This window comes from Macadamia integrifolia, chromosome 6 (genome assembly GCF_013358625.1).
Source record: "Macadamia integrifolia cultivar HAES 741 chromosome 6, SCU_Mint_v3, whole genome shotgun sequence".
Taxonomy (NCBI): Eukaryota; Viridiplantae; Streptophyta; class Magnoliopsida; order Proteales; family Proteaceae; genus Macadamia; species Macadamia integrifolia.
Genome location: NC_056562.1, coordinates 31008990 through 31027867, shown reverse-complemented (window position 1 = coordinate 31027867; position 18878 = coordinate 31008990). Strand labels below are relative to the sequence as shown.

At 36.7% G+C, this 18878-nt stretch overlaps 1 protein-coding gene across 1 annotated transcript; it reads right to left on the bottom strand.

The window, feature by feature from the left end:
• Positions 1-13968: 13968 nt before the first annotated feature.
• On the bottom strand, positions 13969-15763 carry LOC122081559 (gibberellin 20 oxidase 1-D-like). The gene is made up of 3 exons (XM_042648737.1): positions 14932-15763; positions 14518-14839; positions 13969-14436 (listed from the first exon to the last, which is right to left on the bottom strand). Exons 1-3 carry the CDS (start codon positions 15537-15539, stop codon positions 14173-14175), a joined length of 1194 nt encoding a protein of 397 aa, XP_042504671.1. The 5' UTR covers positions 15540-15763; the 3' UTR covers positions 13969-14172.
• Between the last annotated feature and the right edge of the window lie 3115 nt (positions 15764-18878).

Genomic DNA, 18878 nt, shown 5'->3' with positions numbered 1-18878 from the left:
CCCCGCCCCCGCAAAAAAGAAAAAAAAAGAAAAAAAAGAAAAAAGAAAAAGTAAATAAAGGAAAGAAGAGAAGAGAAGAAAAAAGAATAAGATGAGAAGGAAACGAAATACCCTTGAACATTTTAGGAATTGTTAGGCAAAAACATAATCTCCAAATAGCCTTGTAATCCCTCTTTCCATTTCAACAGAGTAGGGGATATTCTTTTGCAGCTCGTGGGAAGAGAAACTCTGCTTTGATGTTGTGGTGCCACCACACAATTGTGAGATTTCTTCATGGGCCTAAATCGGGGGCTAAATCTATCGTCGTCGTCATCATTATTATTTTGATGGGTAAATTGTACATGAGATATCCAACATCTAGGCTACCAAGCACAGTATTAAGAGATAAAGAAGAAGAATGTTACCAGATCGTGAGACCCTTATATCAATGCAGGAACCAATGAGAGGGTACACGGTGGCATCAATAAGGGGTGGGAATTTTGAATTTGTTGGGGATGAAATAGTTATTTTGTCCCTTGTGTCTGAGCGTAGGGACCACACGACAGGTAGCATAATACCAAATACCACAAATTTCTGTATCTATTAAAAAGATTAATTGTAAAACTAATTAGTTTCTTAATGTCAAACATAGGCTAGATTGGGCCAAGCCCACCCCAAGTATGTGACATTAAGGCTTGTGGGGGGGGGGGGGGGGGGATCGGCTTTGGCCTATTCTAACTTGCCTCAGACCACCCAAACTTCACATGCTCAAATTAGATTTTCTTTTGGGGAGGGGATTTATGCGAGGCACCCCATTCTCATCCACTATCCATTAAATAGGGTGGGTGGGTGGGGGGTTTTTTTTTTTTGGGGGGGGGGGGTGTGTGGGGTTTCATATATCATCAATATTCTCTCATTGTCCTTTTAGGCAAAGTTCCTAGGTGGACTTAACTCAAATATATGTCATATGATTGGGATAGAACCTAGATTTGACACATGGCTAGTCTCAAGGGTTACTATATAGGTATCAGAAGTATAGTTACACTAGTGCACTCCTCCATGTGCGCTCCTTAAAAGCAAGAGTTCCTATACAGGCCATTTAAATGATTAATTTTTCTTCTTACAGGTAAGATGATATAGAAAATCCCATACAATACAAAGCAACCCTAAAAGTATACCGCTGCTTTGGACTTAGTTACTCCAGCCCATCTTGAATTATGGGCCTTATTCCTTAGACTGGTGCGCTGACCCATAATACTCAATGAACTCCACAATCCCCTCAGCCAAATCTAGCAGTCACCAAACACTCTAATCAATTTCTACCCCACCCCCCAAAACCCCCCCCCCCCAAAAAAAAAAAAAACACTAATCAATTTTTCCATACACCCATGTCTTTCATTTATCCTTCATAATTTTGACACACATCTATCTCAATATCCTCATCATAGCTACACTTAATATATCTGTATGATATTTCTTAACTGCCCAACATTCTGCATCATATACCCTAGTCTACCGTATGAATTTTTTATAAATTTTTCTCTCAAGTTATAAAGGAATATGTCGATTACACAACATTCCAAATATACTTCTCCACTTCATCCATTTTATTTTAATTCTTTATGAAACCTCATCCTCTACATCGCCTTCTTTATTTATCATTGATCTCGATCAGATACCTAAAATAATCACTTTTGCATAATCTTTCTCTCATCAATTTTCACCACCTGATTATCCATCTTTGTGTAACTAAAGTTATACGCCACATACTTTGTACTTGTTTATTTCAAAATTGATCTCCATAATTTAACTTGACATTAATCTTTGCTTTTGTCTCATTCAGCAAAACAAAATCATGAAAAAACATACACCAAGGAACCTTACTTGAATGTTTCTGGTTAAAATCATTCTTGATAAGCGCAAATAAATAAAAGCTTAATTAAAGCTGATCCTAGATGTAATCGAATTGAAATTTGGAATTCACTACTTTGATCAGAAAAAAAATATTGCACCCAAATTCATATTTGGTTGTGATTTAGAACTGAAATTAGCAGGAGCTGCTGTGTTAATCTACTGGAAATAGTTTCTTAATAAATATGAAGGACAATAAAATAATGGATTTGGTTCAACCCATTTATTGGACCCAAAAACTGGTTTTGACCAATCTGTTTGGTAGTTTGAAGTGAGTGAACCCATCAATCCATCAACAAATGGTTCACAAATCTTAAAATGTTAGTACTGCTAACAGCAAACGAAGAATAAAACAAAACATAGAGTAGAAACCAACTCCAAAGCTGTAAAAGTAAGATATGGACCAGGAAAAAACTAAAGACAAAAGCTGTTTTAATTTGTAGAACAGAAAAACTACAGCCCCAAACTATTCTCTTCTTCCCATATATACTTCCAATGGAGATATGAAAGATAATATAATCTTCTCTTCTCCTGTACCTCACCATCCTGCACAGCTAACATGAACTTATGTCCTTTATTAGGCCAATACTAATGAACCACATGACTTAGGATAGCTGATCACATATTAATATTGACTAATCTAAAAGAACAACAAGATCTCACAGCCACTACCACCCCACTTTTGTTCTAATCTTCCAACTACACTTTCTCCAAAAAAGGAAAAAAAAATTGGTGAGTACATCATCTTCTCTAAATGCTTATTTAGCAAAGCACTCTTAGATGCTTTTTTTTGGGTTGGTGTTATTGCTGCGTGGTGCTGGCCATTACCATTAAAGGAAACTAATAAACATTTAAAATTAGAGACTCTCTTGGAAAATATACAATTAGCTGCATAAACTAAATATTAGTGGGACTGGGTGGTTGTTGTCCCTCGGATTCTCTTCAAATCAGAAAGCACCAAAATTAAGAAAGAGATGGGGGAAGTACTACATGAGTTGGGAGTGCAAGTGCTTGCCATGGTCATTCTTTTGTTTTCAGTGGTAAACTAGCTAGGGTTTTGGCTGGACCCCTTCCTGATCAACAATTCCATAAACTACAAATCAAATAAGTTAAGGAAGTTGCCTTCTCAAAATTAAATTCTGACTATAAGGTCAGACTTTCAAAATTTACTTAAAAAAAAAAGAAGAAAAAATCACAGTCTGAAGTCTAGGAAAGATACCACTTACCAGTAAAGGAAATAAGGTTCAACTTCATATGTAGGCTATGGGTCCCAAGATTTTTTTTTTTTTTTTCAAATAATAACAAAGAATAAGAACTCAGTTAATGCTACATGATGTAATAAGGCTATGGGATCATGGAGAAGAGAACCCACCAAAGCATTTTCTTGACATGTGCTTATTTATTATGAGAGAATGATCCTTGTAAGCACACAATGATATATACTTACAAGTACTCTAAAGCTTGAAGGATTAAATTGTTTGGAAGAATAAAATTAAGTAGTTGGATGGAGTTTATTTGTTGGGGAAGTACCAAGTGTACCTGGTTCTCATGTTGTGTCTCAGGAGCCTTTGGCTGTTTAGAGACTCGATATGTGAGGCTTGGTGAGGGTTGGTTGCCAATACCAGTTGAGAAATCACATGCTTGACTTACCCTGAGATGAGTGATATGATACCTCGACCATCTCAGTTGCAAATTAATTGATTCAAAATTCAATAACAAATTGGATCAGATCAAGACCAGAAAATGGAGGAATTTGAGGCCATGAAGTTGATATTAAATGTTGCTACAAAGCGTGTGAAACTTTTGATGATTCCAAATAATATGGGTTATTGCTAAGAATCTAATTGTTTCTGTGTAGTTCCCCCCAGCCCCTCAATTTCAAGAGGAAACTTGGAAGTTGATAACATTATTATTATTATTAAGTAATGGACTTTTGGCTATATTAGACAAGTGTTGTCTGGTTAAGCTTGGCAAGAAAACAAGTCAAAACAAGTATTTTAATAACTATCTACAGCACATGGCAGCTCCAATATCTGTTCTATAATTCCAAAATTTTCTTTGTTCTGCAAGTCTTCTTCTATCTGAACTTAATTTTTAATTAAAAAAAAAAAAACCCCCACCTTTGGTTTTTGGCTTTTGAGTAGAATGAAAGTGTAGAAATTATCAGAAGAAAGAGAACCCATAGAACCAACCCCAAGGGGTGACTTGAGATAAGACTAAATAAGTTGAGTGTATTGGTCATCATCCACATCACATCTACTAACATGATTAAGTATCAATAAAAAAAAATTTTGAATTTTGCCACATGGGCATATAATTTTTTTTAAAGATGATTGATAATTAAGTCATACTTTGAACAAAATGGTTTCCATCGTTGAAGGTATATAAGACAGAACAGTGGGCCATAGGCTTGAGGTGGGCATTGAAATTTGACATGTAAACAACGTAAAGTGTAACCTCTAACCTACCACTATATCAACTCTCAACATGACTTCACTGTCAAGGCAAAGTTTCCTTAATGGACCAACTTCTATGTAGACTATTTTATGAACAATCTTTTTATTTTATTTTTTATAGATAACCTTCCCTTTCCCTCCAAGATTGTAAGTATAAATACATAATCTTTCCTCCTTCCACCCAAACAAAATAATAATAATAATAATAATTATTATTGTAAACAAAATCTAGGCCTTAGTGAATTGCATTTCATCCTTATATTTGTGGTTAATATATACTTTTGCTGTTATAATGGCTCAATGGATTAAAATATACAAGTGAAACCATTACATGATAGGCTAAAAGATGGAGATGGGTGAGAGAAATTTGAAGGATTTGTAGATGATCAATCCAACCATGAGGTTAGCCAAATCAGCTCTCCACATGGCTGGACTGTCAAAGCAAAGCTTCCTTGATTTTCAATCCAAAACTAAGAAGGTAAAAGAATAACTGTCTCAAACGCTTCAAGGACTTCATAGGATAACACACTGGTTGCCAAAACAAAAGACAAATATATGCATGGCTGAAATGATAATGTTCATAATGCCTGCAGGTGAAATCAGTACTATTACATTAATAGGACAGTCTTTTTCTTTCTTTCTTTTTTTTTTGGGGGGGGGGTGGTAAGGGTGTTAGAACAAACATTCATTCAAACAAAACAAAACTACAAAAAACTCATAATGCTTCTATTCTCTCTCTTCCCCAGTTCCCCAAAAGAAGATGATCTAAAACAACTCAATCTGATGGTGTTTTTTGTCATAAGTGAAATATAATAATAGTCATTAAGTTGCAAAAAAAAGAGGTAATCCTATGACATGCTCTTTAATTAATAGTTAGAAGTAGAACAGCTACCAATCTGCCATCAATTAAGGCTGAAGCTCTTTCAAATGGAACTGTTCAACAATTGACCTGGAATTTTTTATGCTGCTCTACTTATGTGAATAGGGTGGGGAACAGACTATGGTTCAGAGTGATAAAAGAATAGAATATATATATATATATATATATATATAGAGAGAGAGAGAGAGAGAGAGAGAGAGAGAGAGAGAGAGTGGACATGAAACCTTTCTGAAAGAAGAAAAGAAAGAAAAATCAAAAACAGACAAGAGAAGTGCAACTTTGGAACTGTTAAGGGGTTTTTTTGCTTTTTGTTTTTAGAAGAATTACATTCTGGTTATTATTATTAAAAAAAAAAAAAAAGATGAATTATTTTTGTCTTTTTCCTTATCTTTCTATCTTATTTAATAATAATAATGTGCCATATCAGTCCATATCCACTTAATAAAAAATATCCTTAGGAAAAAAAAGTCCAAAATAATATAATCCAAACAGTTGCAAAAGCACGAATATATACCCTAATAACAAACACCAATTTTGTCGTTTTCTCATCCCAAAGAAACAATGCTTTGTTTGTAGCGTATGAGACTCTGAGAGGAGCACTGCACATGTGCATCACGACAAATGCTTTCCCCATATTTTGATTGGCCTCAGCCCTCAAGAGATCTCCCTTGTCTTTTTGTCCTCCCTTGATATTTTCAATTCCAAAACGTATACTATACGTACATGATTCTTCTTTGAATTTTAGATTAAGTTTTCATTGACCTATGGTGAAGAGATTTATTCTCTTGGATGATGGTGATATGACACTATGATTAGGTTTTGAATTCATCATTAACTCTCACCCTTTAGATTCATGGTCCGTAAAATCAAGACGATCAGATATAATGGATGAAGAGATTCTTTCTTCACCATTTAAAAAGAAAATTGTATTTTTTTTAAGTGTAGGGGGTACGATACGAAAGAGTAAAAATTGTTTTGAGCTATAGACTTGTTTTGAGCTATAGACTATGTAAGTAGAGTGGGTTAAAGAATAGGGCTATAGTTATATATTAATAAACATGCGCTCATTGCATTGGAGGTGGAAGAATGATGTAGAGCATTAGTGGGTAGTATATAGCATTTTAATTATATGGTGAGGATATATCATTTAGAAGTTATATTGTATTTAGAGTTTAAATTAAGCTAGCTACAGTCAATCTCAATGGTTAAGGTTGATTTATAGTTTAATTTCTATTATAGAAAATGTGGTATCATATGGTTGGAGACCACTCTCTGCCCATATGGTAGCTACTAGCTAGCTAGGAATAATGATTAATGAAACTTTGAAGCTACTAAATTGTTAGAAAAAAAAAAAATTAGGGTAAAAGTTAAAATAGTTAAAAGTTTCAACTTTTTTGAACTTTTACCTTTACTTTACTTTAAGGATAAAGCTCTTGTTGTAGTTGGGTGAGTAGATTCCATTAATGATAGGTATCATATCTTTTATATATATATATATATATATATATATATATGTATAGAGAGAGAGAGGTATAATTTGTTGTCATCAAAATGGTGAACTAAGAAGTGATAAGTTTCTTTTAGTTGCCCTTTGTCTTATACTCAAAAGCTACCTAGTTATATAATATTATTCAATATAAGATTAAAAAAAAAAATAATTAAGAATTATAAAAATGTATTATTTAACGCAGTATTTATATGAAATCACATGATTTATAAAAAAAATAAAATTAAAAAAACCTACTATGTTAAAAAAATAAGGTTACATAAAACATTATATATATATATATATACATATATGAAGCATGAAGCTCTTGTTGTATTTGGCTGTGTATATTCCATCAATGATAGGCATGGTATCTAGCTTTCATGTATTTGGTGGAGATATAGTTATGTACTCAGTGTTATTGGGTAGTTTGGATTCTCAAGATCTGAACTAAGCCAAAATGGTGTATCATCAAAATAGACATGAAACCAATCGAATTCTTATAATCTGATCTCATCCATGCAGCTAGTTTGGAAGACTACAGAAAAAGGAATAATTCTCAAAGATTGGGTGGTTTATGCTTCTTAAAGTTGATTGGAAGCATAAAATTTGAAATGTAGTTAATCTAGTTATTATTCTCACTAACTATCCAACAAAACAGAATTATCACATTAATTGGTCCTTAACATGGCTCATACCTCACAAGTACAAGTGAATCATTTAGAAAATATTTATCTTCAAGAGCCTTCACCTAAGGAACCCATTTGTGATATATAATATAAAAAAAAGAGGGCTATATATATATATATATATATATGCTTAGGTTGGGTGGGTGCGAGACTGCCTTGTGATACCCCAACTAGCTAGGGATAGACTTTGGAGAACCCTTCATGGCCAATAAATCTTAACTCTTAAGTCTTACAGATTGGATACGCATATTTGATATCCCATTATAAATACCAACTGCTAGGGAATCCCAAAAGCAAATGGGACAATGAAGTAGGCTGATATACTACTATATATAACATGATTTTAGCTGTGCTACTACAGCTACTGATCAAGAGAGAGAGAGAGAGAGAGAGAGAGAGAGGTTGTGTTGTTGTCTATATGTGAAGATGGAGACCACAACTATACCTGGCACACGTTGGAATCTAACATGGACAGATTTGTAGTTTGTGAAAGATGGATATACCACCTCATCATGAGTTGTATTTTATGTTTATATGTCTTTTGAGCTCTGGATTGGGACGTTAAACTGTCCTTTGGATCTAAGTTGTATTTTTGTTTACATGTCTTTTGAGCTCTGGATTGGGACTTCAAACTGTCCTTTGGATCAAATTAATATTACAAATGTCTAATTCCTAATTCTATACAGCTTTTATAACATGAGTTGCATGATTATTAATTTTATATGCTCACAGCCAATGGGTTCTCCATAGGTATGATATTTTGATTTGACTAGCATCTAACTCAGATTTTATCATTTGTCAATATAATGCTTTTAAGATTTTTATAAAAAATTAAATCTATTTGAATTGTTAAAATTTTTTTTTTTTATGACATAATGGTTGTGTGTTAATGTAATTGGCAAGCCATATGATTGAGGTAAAACCTTGAAGTTGACATTTTCAATATATAACGTTCTTTATCTAACATTCTTGAGTTAATCACATTAGTCCAAGGTACAACTAGCTAGCGCAATTAGCAGAGATTGGTGTAGCAAAGTCCATCCTACCAAGAGGTCTTGGGTTTGAGGTTCTTGGTCATTCACTTGCCAGAAATGATAATGCACTGAATGGAAATCTTAGCGCTGAAATTGGCAAAAGCAAATGTGGAAAATACTTGCCCTTTGAAAAAGAGAGGGGGAGGGAGAAGGGAGGAGATTGAATATTTTTTGATATGTTTAAGGAAAAAGTAAAAAAAAGAAAGAATTTGGTTTTCTAGATCAACTCCTCTTTTCTACTAGATGACAAAGTTCTAACCCAAACATTTGAAAAATGGTTAAATATATCATGAAAAATTAAGAACCACGAAGAGGATGTGTGCACTACTGAGGTAGTATGGGACATCTACGGAAAAATGTCCCATTATAAGTAAATGATTGAATTTGGATTTGAAATCTTATGCATTGTTAATCCAGACTAGTCTTTACACATCCTATTGTGAAAATCGTCAAATCATCCTTTTACATGTCAAAACTACATGTTTAAGAAACGGGACACAAAGATACACGTTAAATAAAGTGATACAATACACTATATATCAGTTGAAAATCAAACTCAAAAGCTTAAGTTATTAGATAAAGATAATCTAATAATATATAAAAATAACAAATATACAATAAATATATATATATATATATAATAAAAAACTCTATGATAATACAAACTGATCCATAAAAGGTCAATGCTTTGGAATAATGTGGCATCAACTTCTCCATATACATATATACGTATATAAGGATGGAAGAGGTGTAAAGGACTGTGGGTGAGGGGGCCATGGTTAGAGCCATGTGGGGAGGTGATATGGGTCACGTGTCAAATCCCGCGGATTTACCTAGATATCACATGGACTAGGGGAGATAAAGACATGGACATGGGTCCGACCGGTGTTGCCACCAAAGAGAGCTAACGACAAAAAAAACCCACCAAAGAAAAGAAGAGGATGATATCATGGGTTTGCCAAGTCAATCTAAACTGTCCAATAGGGGCGAGAAAGATGATGAAGATGGCCCACACATCGGATGAACCTACTTAATCAATTAGTTATTTCTTTATCCTTATCTGTTCTACCCAACAAAATTAAGATATAAATAAGGTTACGTGGTTGGTTACGTGAAGTGAATGAACTTTAGGAACATGTAAACGACAGTATCTTAATAAACTAAAGGCGCAGAAAGGGAAGATTTGATTTGAAGAAAGTATAGTTATATGACAAAGGAGAGGCCAAACCTCATTTCATGACTCATCACCCTCTCTCTCTCTCTCTCTCTCTCTCTCTCTCTCTCTCTATTAGTCGTCTCTCAATCCTCAGATGCAAAATACAAATCTCTGTGTAGCCCCATTACCAGACATGGAATGAGAGATCTCAATACGCTATATAGAATTTGGTGGTGGGAAGCAAAGATATTAACGACTTTGCCTTTCCACAACCCAGGCCACCATCAATGCAAATTACTACTGAGACATAGAGATAGAAAAGGAAAAAGTCTCCAGGAGACCCGGGCCTTGTCATTTGTCCGATGCGCTGGCGGCTGTGGGAAAGAACCTATAGTGCCATTTCCATTTGAGTCGCGCGTTTGTAAGTGCGGCTGTGGCCGTGGGTGGTGGGTTTAAGGTTATAAAACACGGTATCGGATATCGTATGTATTGGTCACTGCTGGTATCAGTACGTATAGATTTGATGTATCAGAGCAATTCGTGCTAAAAAGACAGTTTTCGTTCAAAAAATCCACTTTTTGATCGATCTGCATTGGAAACCGTATTGGTTTCTGATGGGGTAAAAATTGGGCAGTCGATCTTCCTTATAATTCCTGATGATCCAGCCAATCTGTACAAAAGAAAAGACAGGGGAGAGCCGGGTTGACCCGACAGGGGACTCTCCGATGCCTAAGTCAGTTCTTTCCACAGCAGATATTCAAGAGAGTTTTCGTCAAAAGAAGTGATCGATCCCTACAATGGAGGCTTACCTTGGTTTTTATAGACTACTGATGGAATGGAGAAAGGGGGAAGTCCGTGGAAAGTCCTACTGGGCGTGGAGTCCTTGAGAGGAGCAACTTTCTGTTGCTAAGAATATTCCAAATCTTAGGGTATACTAGGGGAATGTTCTCCTCTTATCTCGGAAGTGCAAGTCGTGGGACGGGTGGATGCCTATGATGATGTGTAATGGATGGAGTCCTATCCTTGTGATCAGGGATTATGTTCCTTGAATGTAGGAGTGGATGAAAGCACGTTTCTGGGAGCCCTGCCTGATGATGGCAGGCCGAGGTGGTAGCTCGGGTTGATGGGGTCCGAGGTGGCAGCTCGGTCTGATGAGATGCCGAGGTGGCAGTACGGCCTGATGAAGGCCGATGTGGTAGCTCGGACTGATGGGGGCTAAGGTGGCAGTGCAGCATTAGTTCGAATGCTCCTTGGCCTTACCATGGTCAGAGAGATTTACCTTTATCAGTTTTTGTATTGGTATTATCACTTGCCAATATGTACTGGTAGGAAAAAAAAAACCAATACATATTGGCGCGAAACATCATTTGGTCATTTATGTGAGCACTTGTCTCACTTTTTACCATTACAAGAGTAGAGAGAAATATTTGGAAACAAAAGGGACAAGTGTTGGATACTTACATATGTGACTAGATGATTGTAAGTAGATCCAAATTCTTTCAATACCTAAAACCCTAGTTGTGTGCTACAGTGCCTTGTGCCAACTAATTTTTAGAAAGAGAGAGAGAGACTTAGGCCAGTGTGGGAGAATCGAATCTTTGATTACTGTGGCGAGGGGTGTTCCCCCACATTGGCAGAGTAAGAAAATCTTACACTTACTTTTATCATGTAAGGACAAAAGTCTCTCTAAGCTACGGGTGTGTATGCCGCTGGTTTCTATGTCATTCTTGTCTCTCCTCCTTGCCCCTATTGACGAACTTCCGAAGCACCTCATAATTGGTGCACTCCCCAGTGCCACTTGCTTAGAGAACTCACTAATTCTACCTCACCACCCAAAAAAAAAAAAAAACCTAATTTTTGTTCATAAACATTAAGAAAAGAATCTCTTAATTATACAATTGCCATCTGGCAACTCAGATGAAACTAATGTTATTGATAGATAGACCCAAAGGTCTCTTACTTGTATGCCAAATTTCAAGACAATCCAAATAGCAAAACGAAAACATGAAAAATTCAAAACAATTAAGAGGATGTAGAAGACTACATTGAGGAGCATAGGCATACACGGAAGAATTTGGCATTACAAGAGAAGGTGACTGATTGAAATTTGAAATGTGGCTTATTCAGGCCAGTGTCATAATACTCTTTCACATGACAAAATTAGATGTGCCTATTAAGGAGATTTGCATCGGCATGAAAACTTTTTGCATGGTAAAATGGGGGGAAAATGAAGGCTACCAAGCTACGTGGCGTTTGCATCCAGAAATAAGAAGGAAAAAATGATCATTCTACCCCCCCCACCCCCCCATGAAATGAAAAATCACATCTTTATTGAATGTCCTTACGTGCTCTCATTGATTCCCACAATGATGTAGGGACCACGTAGCCTAGCAATGATCCCCTCCCAAAAAAAAAAACAAATGGAAATCTTGAAAATGTCACCCAGGAGAATGTTGCAGCATTTGACGACAAAATCAAGACAATATCATATATATATATATATATATTCCTTATCTTCGCTATTTCACATCCTCCCAAATCTCAAATATACTTCAATTAATTACATGTATTAGAAACTTAAACCCCACATTACCTTTAGAACCTCAGAAAGGAAGATTCAACCCTACCCATCTCCCCAGGCCCCAACTTAACTCATCCCTTCACTCTATACCTAACCCAAAGCCCAACAAACTCAACTCCTTGATCATCTAATATTTGGGCTGGGCTAAAGGGGTGGAAATCACAAAGCCTAACCTATTTGTTAACTGCTATAGCCTTAGCCAGGGCCCAGGTTGTATTTGTAACTTTGGAGGGAGAGAGAGAGAGAGAGAGAGAGAGAGAGAGAGAGAGAGAGAGAGAGAGAGAGAGAGATGTCTGTAGCACAGAAGTGAAGAGAAGGTAGTGTCCATGGTTGATAGAAACTTCCGGGGAGGGACCCAGTTGACAAACTACCCTTCCGTGGTCCTCTTTAGTGCCTATATAGGATATATATCCTCTCCCTAATCTCTAATTCTCTTTTACTCTCCCTCAAAAACTCCAAAGCAGTCCCTTTCCTCGATTGGCAGGTTACAATGAAGACGATGATACAATCGATTTCGGATCCTCTCCAAGTTGATAGAGAAAGACTATTCTCCACAAACATTGCCCTTCATGTACGGAGTCTGGATCAACTCCCACGTGGGAATAGGTGGAGACAGATCTGAGATTTCACAACCTCCATAGGATGTTAGTGCTCCGTGCCAGAGCTGGATTCCACATCTCATGGATGGTGTGAGATCTATCCCTACCCTTCCCCACTTGGTAACTAGATCTAAACTTAAGTTTTATTGCAACACAAGACATAAGGAGCTCAAAACTTCCTGATTACATACATCATGAAGCCAAGGACTGAAATTTAATTAAATTGTCTTCCCATGTCACAAATAAGGCTTCCGTGTGGTAAGTTGACACTTTTGTTATACACATACAGTGAAAGGTTCTTTGAGTCATTGGGCAGGGTACGTTCCGTGGCTCCATTGCACATACGCAAGTGGCAGCAGACTCATGTCCTTTTTGTTTCCCAAATTGTACCTTTTGTGCCATAAAAGATAGTGACCATTGAGCGAGATATGTGTTTGCTTCTAATACTAGAGGTAGCAAAATTGGATATTATCTTAGCAACTCTCCCTCTCTCTTTCTTAAATGAAATGACTTCGTTGTCCTCTTCTGTAGGATACTATTTTGGGGCACCTCATTTATATGTTCTTCTATGCCATTTGCTCATAAAACCCTTTATTTGGAATTGAGTTCTCTATTGAGGAAATTAGAATATGCCGTATGCTAGAGTTCTTGGGTTTATCTCTCTCCTCCCCACTAAGACTAGATATGCCATTTCATAGGGGGAAGAAGAATATGCACAAGGAGGCACTAGAGTACTCTATACTCTTGGACACAAAACGCTACCCTATTTTACTTATATGACATTAAAATGATATTCTTTCTGATTTAAGAAAAAAAAAAAAAAAAAAAGATATATGGTAACTTCTTCCCCTAGCCAGTCTTCCTCATAAAACTGAACCCTTCAAGTTCAGTAATTAGAACAAAGCTGCAAGCCTGCAACAATGGATGGCGAGGAAATACCAATATTATTGCATTAAACTAGACTAAACACTGAGATTTTGGTTGGTTTGTGCTTCTCTTGTAATCTTTCATACTGATATAGACATTTATTCTCTTGAATGCTTAGAAAATTAGAATCATAAGGTCATTTAATTTCTTGATCATGTCCGTGTTCCATTAATTCATAATTTGGTTCTACGAAGAGAATCCCTGCAATTCCTGTAATTTTCTGAATATTTGGATTGGATTAAGGAAGGAATCTCATAGATTTAATGGATCATTATAGCTGATCAACAACTTCCTTCTTTATATTGTCCTATAAAAATGGACAATAAAAAATATATATTTTATATATAGAAGAAAGGTGTTAGCTAAAACAGAAGCCTCCGTCAATACTAAAACAGGTGTCAAAAGATCAGCCTCTCCACGTACGTTGAGTGGATCCGGACTCCTGGGACGAACTCGCCTCTCTCTCTCTCTGCTTCATTTGTTTTGTTGTTGAAGCCATTGGGAGAAGACGGCCAGGGTCTTCATGTCAGCCCTGTAGTGCTTCTGGGTAAACTCTAGCAGCGACGACCATGTGAAGTCAGGGTATTTCCTTGGGTGCTCCTTGTCCACAAGCCCCCTTGGCGGCCTCACTACCTTCTCCGATTGTGGGCACAAGAAGAACGCTAGCGACTTCCTTGGTGTCTCTCTGTTCACCACTGCTCTGTGCAAGCAACTCTTGTACCTCCCATTCGACAGAGCCTGAGAGAACAAAAATTTACTCCATTTTGAGCTAATACCCAGATTAATTTATCCAATTTCATCAATGTTAATTAAACTTACCATGAAAGTATCTCCAATGTTGACGACAAATGCTTCAGAATGGGGACTTATGGAACGCCACTCTTCGTCTACAAATACCTGTAACCCACCAACATTGTCTTGATGAAGGATTGTCAAGGAAGTGGGATCACAGTGTGGTCCTGTTCCTAGAGTCAGATGTGGCTTTTGGCATGGTGGGTAGTAGTTCAATCTCATTATCGAATCATTCTCTTCGAAGAACTGCCTGTAATGGCTCCTTTCGACCTCTAGGCTCATCCCCAATAGTTCCATAATCCCTAGTGAGAGCTTGTTCATCGCCTCACAGTACTCCTGGTACACCCTCCTGCAACAAATCAAATACTAAAATGGGTCAATATGATTTGGAAAATCAAAATTAATTCTCAGAATGGTTATGTGTTTGTTTTTTTGCCTCACCCAAATTTCCGGAAGCGTTCACCTAAAATTTTCAGGAAGTATTCTTCTACTGTGATGTTGGTTGATTGAACATCGGCAGAATAGCGGAATGAGAGGGTTTCCTTCCATGGAAGCTTAGAGGAGAACCTCCCAGTGAAGCTACTGGCATACCCAGTGTGCTCCCCTGGTTTCCTCTGAGCCCTCTGTTTTTCATGGAGCGACATATCAAAGAACAAGTTCATGTAACTATGAGCATCGGCGACGAGTCGCTTATCCACGCCATGATTTACAACCAGGAAGAACCCGTGTTTCTCGCAGGCCTCCCCAACCTGTTTCGATGCCTCCATGGCAGCATCTGGGTCTCCTGATAAGAACCCACCCAAGTTGATGAGCGGAACAGAGATTTCTCGTGCCTCACCAGTGGGTTTGTCTTCGTCGGGCCATACGAACTGTGTAGGTATATTGGGTTGGTGTCGAAGCACGGCGGCATCGAACACTAGAGGTTGTTGTTGTTGCTGCTGCTGCTGCTGCTCTTTCCCATCTCCCTCGCTCGGTGGAGACAACATCGGTGGTCGTGGCGATGGGGGACCTCTCATCATCGATGCGTTTGCAAAACAATCGATTGTCATTGTATCTGCTCAAGCTGTTTGCTATGCAGAGAATCAAAATACAACTTGAAAATCACTTGGTTTGAGATCGATTGATCTCAAAACTCAGACAAAGAGAGACAGATTGTAGATGGGAAGGGAAGAAAAGGCAAGGCTAACCATATGGAGTTTATGGATTGATCCACTCCTTTGCCTACTTTCTCTCTCTCTCTACCCCCTTCACTCTTGCCTCCGTTCTCAGGGATTGGCTATGCGTTGTGCCTTTTGTAATATGCAAATAAATAAGGTTAACATATCAACAGAAATCCAATAGTAACCAATAGTTGACAGATTGATAGCACCTGCCTTGTCAACGTTCATTTTTCAAATTATTTTCTTTTTCTGGAGATAAAAATCTTCACAGCCTTAACTTGAAAATTTGAGTGATCAAGGATAAGGTGCCCCTAGAAAATTTTTAAACCACCCACAGTTCTTGTTATTAACTGGCCTATTTGGGTGGTCGAACCAGTAAACCATACCACTATTTCTAGAGTGGGTTGTATGTTATTTTCACCCCTACGAGTGAAGAGAGAATCTCCTTACCATGGAGATTTGAATCCTTTGATTAGCACGTGAAAAGGTATTTTTGATTCCATACAAAGGGGGAGCAAGATAATAATGACACATGAATCCAATCACCGAGTCACATCACTAGTGGTGAGGAAAGTCTATCTTCTCCATGGTTGACGGAAAACTTAATCCATTTGCGTAAGAAGCCTATTTGTCGTGTTCTCCGTCAAATTCTGTTTAAAATTCCTATTATTGACCCTCTTGAGTTCAACGAGATTGACCAAGCTATTGATCTTGATGACTATGTCATGTATTTTGATTAAGAAAAGCCCTTGATAAATCTATTGAGTGTGACCTTTTAGGGCTATGAATTTGGGAAATAAATTTCCATCATTCATAGAGGAAGAAGAATCTCCTAACTAATGTGATGATGATTTGACTTTATAATTGAACTCTTATATTATCATAATCCAATCAAATAGGACTGATGGAAGTAGTGAGGGAATTCCTCCATCATCACCGACAAGAAAAATTGGTCCTAATTTTTAAGGAAAATATAATTAATCAAGATCTGTATTAACATTGGCATTTGGCAAATAATACCACTGGTATTGCATTGCGATGCTGTTCCGTCGATTTTGCACCCACTAAACAACCACCCTCGCTCCCCACCCCCCACCCCCCACCCCCCCCCTTAAAAAGAAAATTTAAACTATTTTTTTTTAACTCATCAACCTTTTAAACATATTTTTTATTTTATTTTTATTTATTTTTAATCGTTTGAACTAGAAGATAAGAAACCTGATTCCAATCCATTGGCCAGCATTGATGCTTTCGATCTTTGGGAAGGAAAGAATCAAATCTCTGGAAAGGAAAGGAGAATGATTCTGCAATCATCATTCTCATGTCCAAGTCTTTAAGATGGAGAAGTTACACCAACAGATGCTCAATATATAATCTTATGGCGGGTATCTCCCTCTAATAATCCAATAAAACCAATCTATCAATTAACAATATATTTTTTCCGAATCTGTCAATCAACTCTTTATTAATAGACTGCCACATTTACATAATTTGGGAAACAATGACTAAATTAAAGGTCACACCTCCAATGCGTATGGATTTATATTGTCACAATGTAGTAAATATAATTTTTCATGAAAGAATGAAACATATTGAGATTGATTGTCTTGTGATTTGTAAAAAAAAAATTAGGTTTTAATATATTTAGACAATTTATGTTTCATCTGACCAGCAAATGGCAGATATAATTATTAAAGCTCTTAGTCAAGAGCAATATCAATTTTTTATTTATTATTTTAATTAGTAAGTTGAGTGTTGTTGAATTGTATCGGATCTAGTCACAACCGTGAGGCATCCTCTCTCTATATTTGTAAAATTGGAGAGAACAACCCTACCCTTCTTGTTCTCCTCGTGGATTTAGGCCTTTTGGTTGAACCACAATTACCTCTTCTTTTATGTTTGATTGCCATGCTTAACAAATATTTAAAACTATATATCTCTATGTAAGAAAATCAGATTAGGTTGAAATGACACTAACGAAAAATGATGTAAACAATATGTCTACATTATTTGAAAACTGATAGAACGACATGGTAGATATTTGGACCATCAAGACAAGCTTTTTAAAATCTGACTTGATCAACTTGATGGCCAATGTGCCATGGTTGCCAGTATCTTCTTCTTCTTCTTCTTCATTTTACTTTTTTTAGGATGCGTACACTTGCCCCTCTCAGACCTTGCAGTAGCAGGAGCCTCGTGCACTGGGTTGTTCTCTCTCTCTCTCTCTCCTTTTATTAGAAGAAGGAAAAGAGGGGGAGGGGGGGGGAGAGGTGGGGAAATGAAGGACAAACATATAACAACAAAATTACCCTAGAAAACGGATAATACCAGGAACTTCTACTACCATAAAGGGGACAATAGACAAACAACCCTACAAACAAGAAAGAGCATTCATCTTGTTTCTTCTTCTCCTTCACCAACTTCCTCTAAGCTAATTTCAAATAAATGATCAAGGTCTAAGAATTTCTACACAATCTATGGACTTTTATTAGATTGTGTGGACAAACCTTACGATTAGCATGTGGTAACTTTCTTCTACTAAGAAAAACAAAAATGTGGTTGTCAATGACCTCATTTAACTTACTTATCTTTTAGCGAAAAAAAAAAAAAAACTTGCTTATCAAATAGAACATCCATGGATGCTTCGTGTGTCAAAATTTTCTACAGCCTTGGAATCAACTCTTGGGCTGCGTTACTATAGAAGCGCTGTCATGCTAAGATTTTTAGGACAGTCTAAATTTTTTGTCACATTATAAATTCAATGGGATCTAAATTTTATGGATATATAGACTTTAAGTTTCTCAACCTATGTGTTAAGGTTTCAGTCAAAGAGTTTGGCAAATGACTAATAAAGCCTTAAAAGTATGGCGATTGCAAAAGAACGCATGGACATTTACGGACAGCTTTCAATCAAAAAACGAAAAGAGCCCTGCTCTTTAGGCTTGGTCCTATTCCTCTCTTAGTGGGTTGGCTTCCTTTGATTGGGGAGTTATTCCTTGTTTAGTTAATTGGGCTTTGTCTATTGCATCTGTATTCCTTCATTTATTTTTCATTCACCGAAAAAAAAAAAAAAAAAAAATTTAGTGTTGAGGCTGATGAGCCCATAGTTCACTAAGGCTCCGTTTGGTAACAAGTAAAGAGAAGTGAAATTAATTTTAAAAAGTAAATAGAAACTTTTGTGATCATGATTGTATAACTACTTGAAACTCTTGCTAAATAGGGTGATCT

Bases quoted from the DNA above. Each gene is read 5' to 3' on its own strand.
- LOC122081559 (XM_042648737.1), bottom strand. From the start codon at position 15,539: ATGACAATCGATTGTTTTGCAAACGCATCGATGATGAGAGGTCCCCCA. The intron at 14,840-14,931 runs GTGAGGCAAAAA...GATTTGTTGCAG, and splicing joins GAACGCTTCCGGAAATTTGG to GAGGGTGTACCAGGAGTACT. The intron at 14,437-14,517 runs GTAAGTTTAATT...TTGTTCTCTCAG, and splicing joins ACATTGGAGATACTTTCATG to GCTCTGTCGAATGGGAGGTA.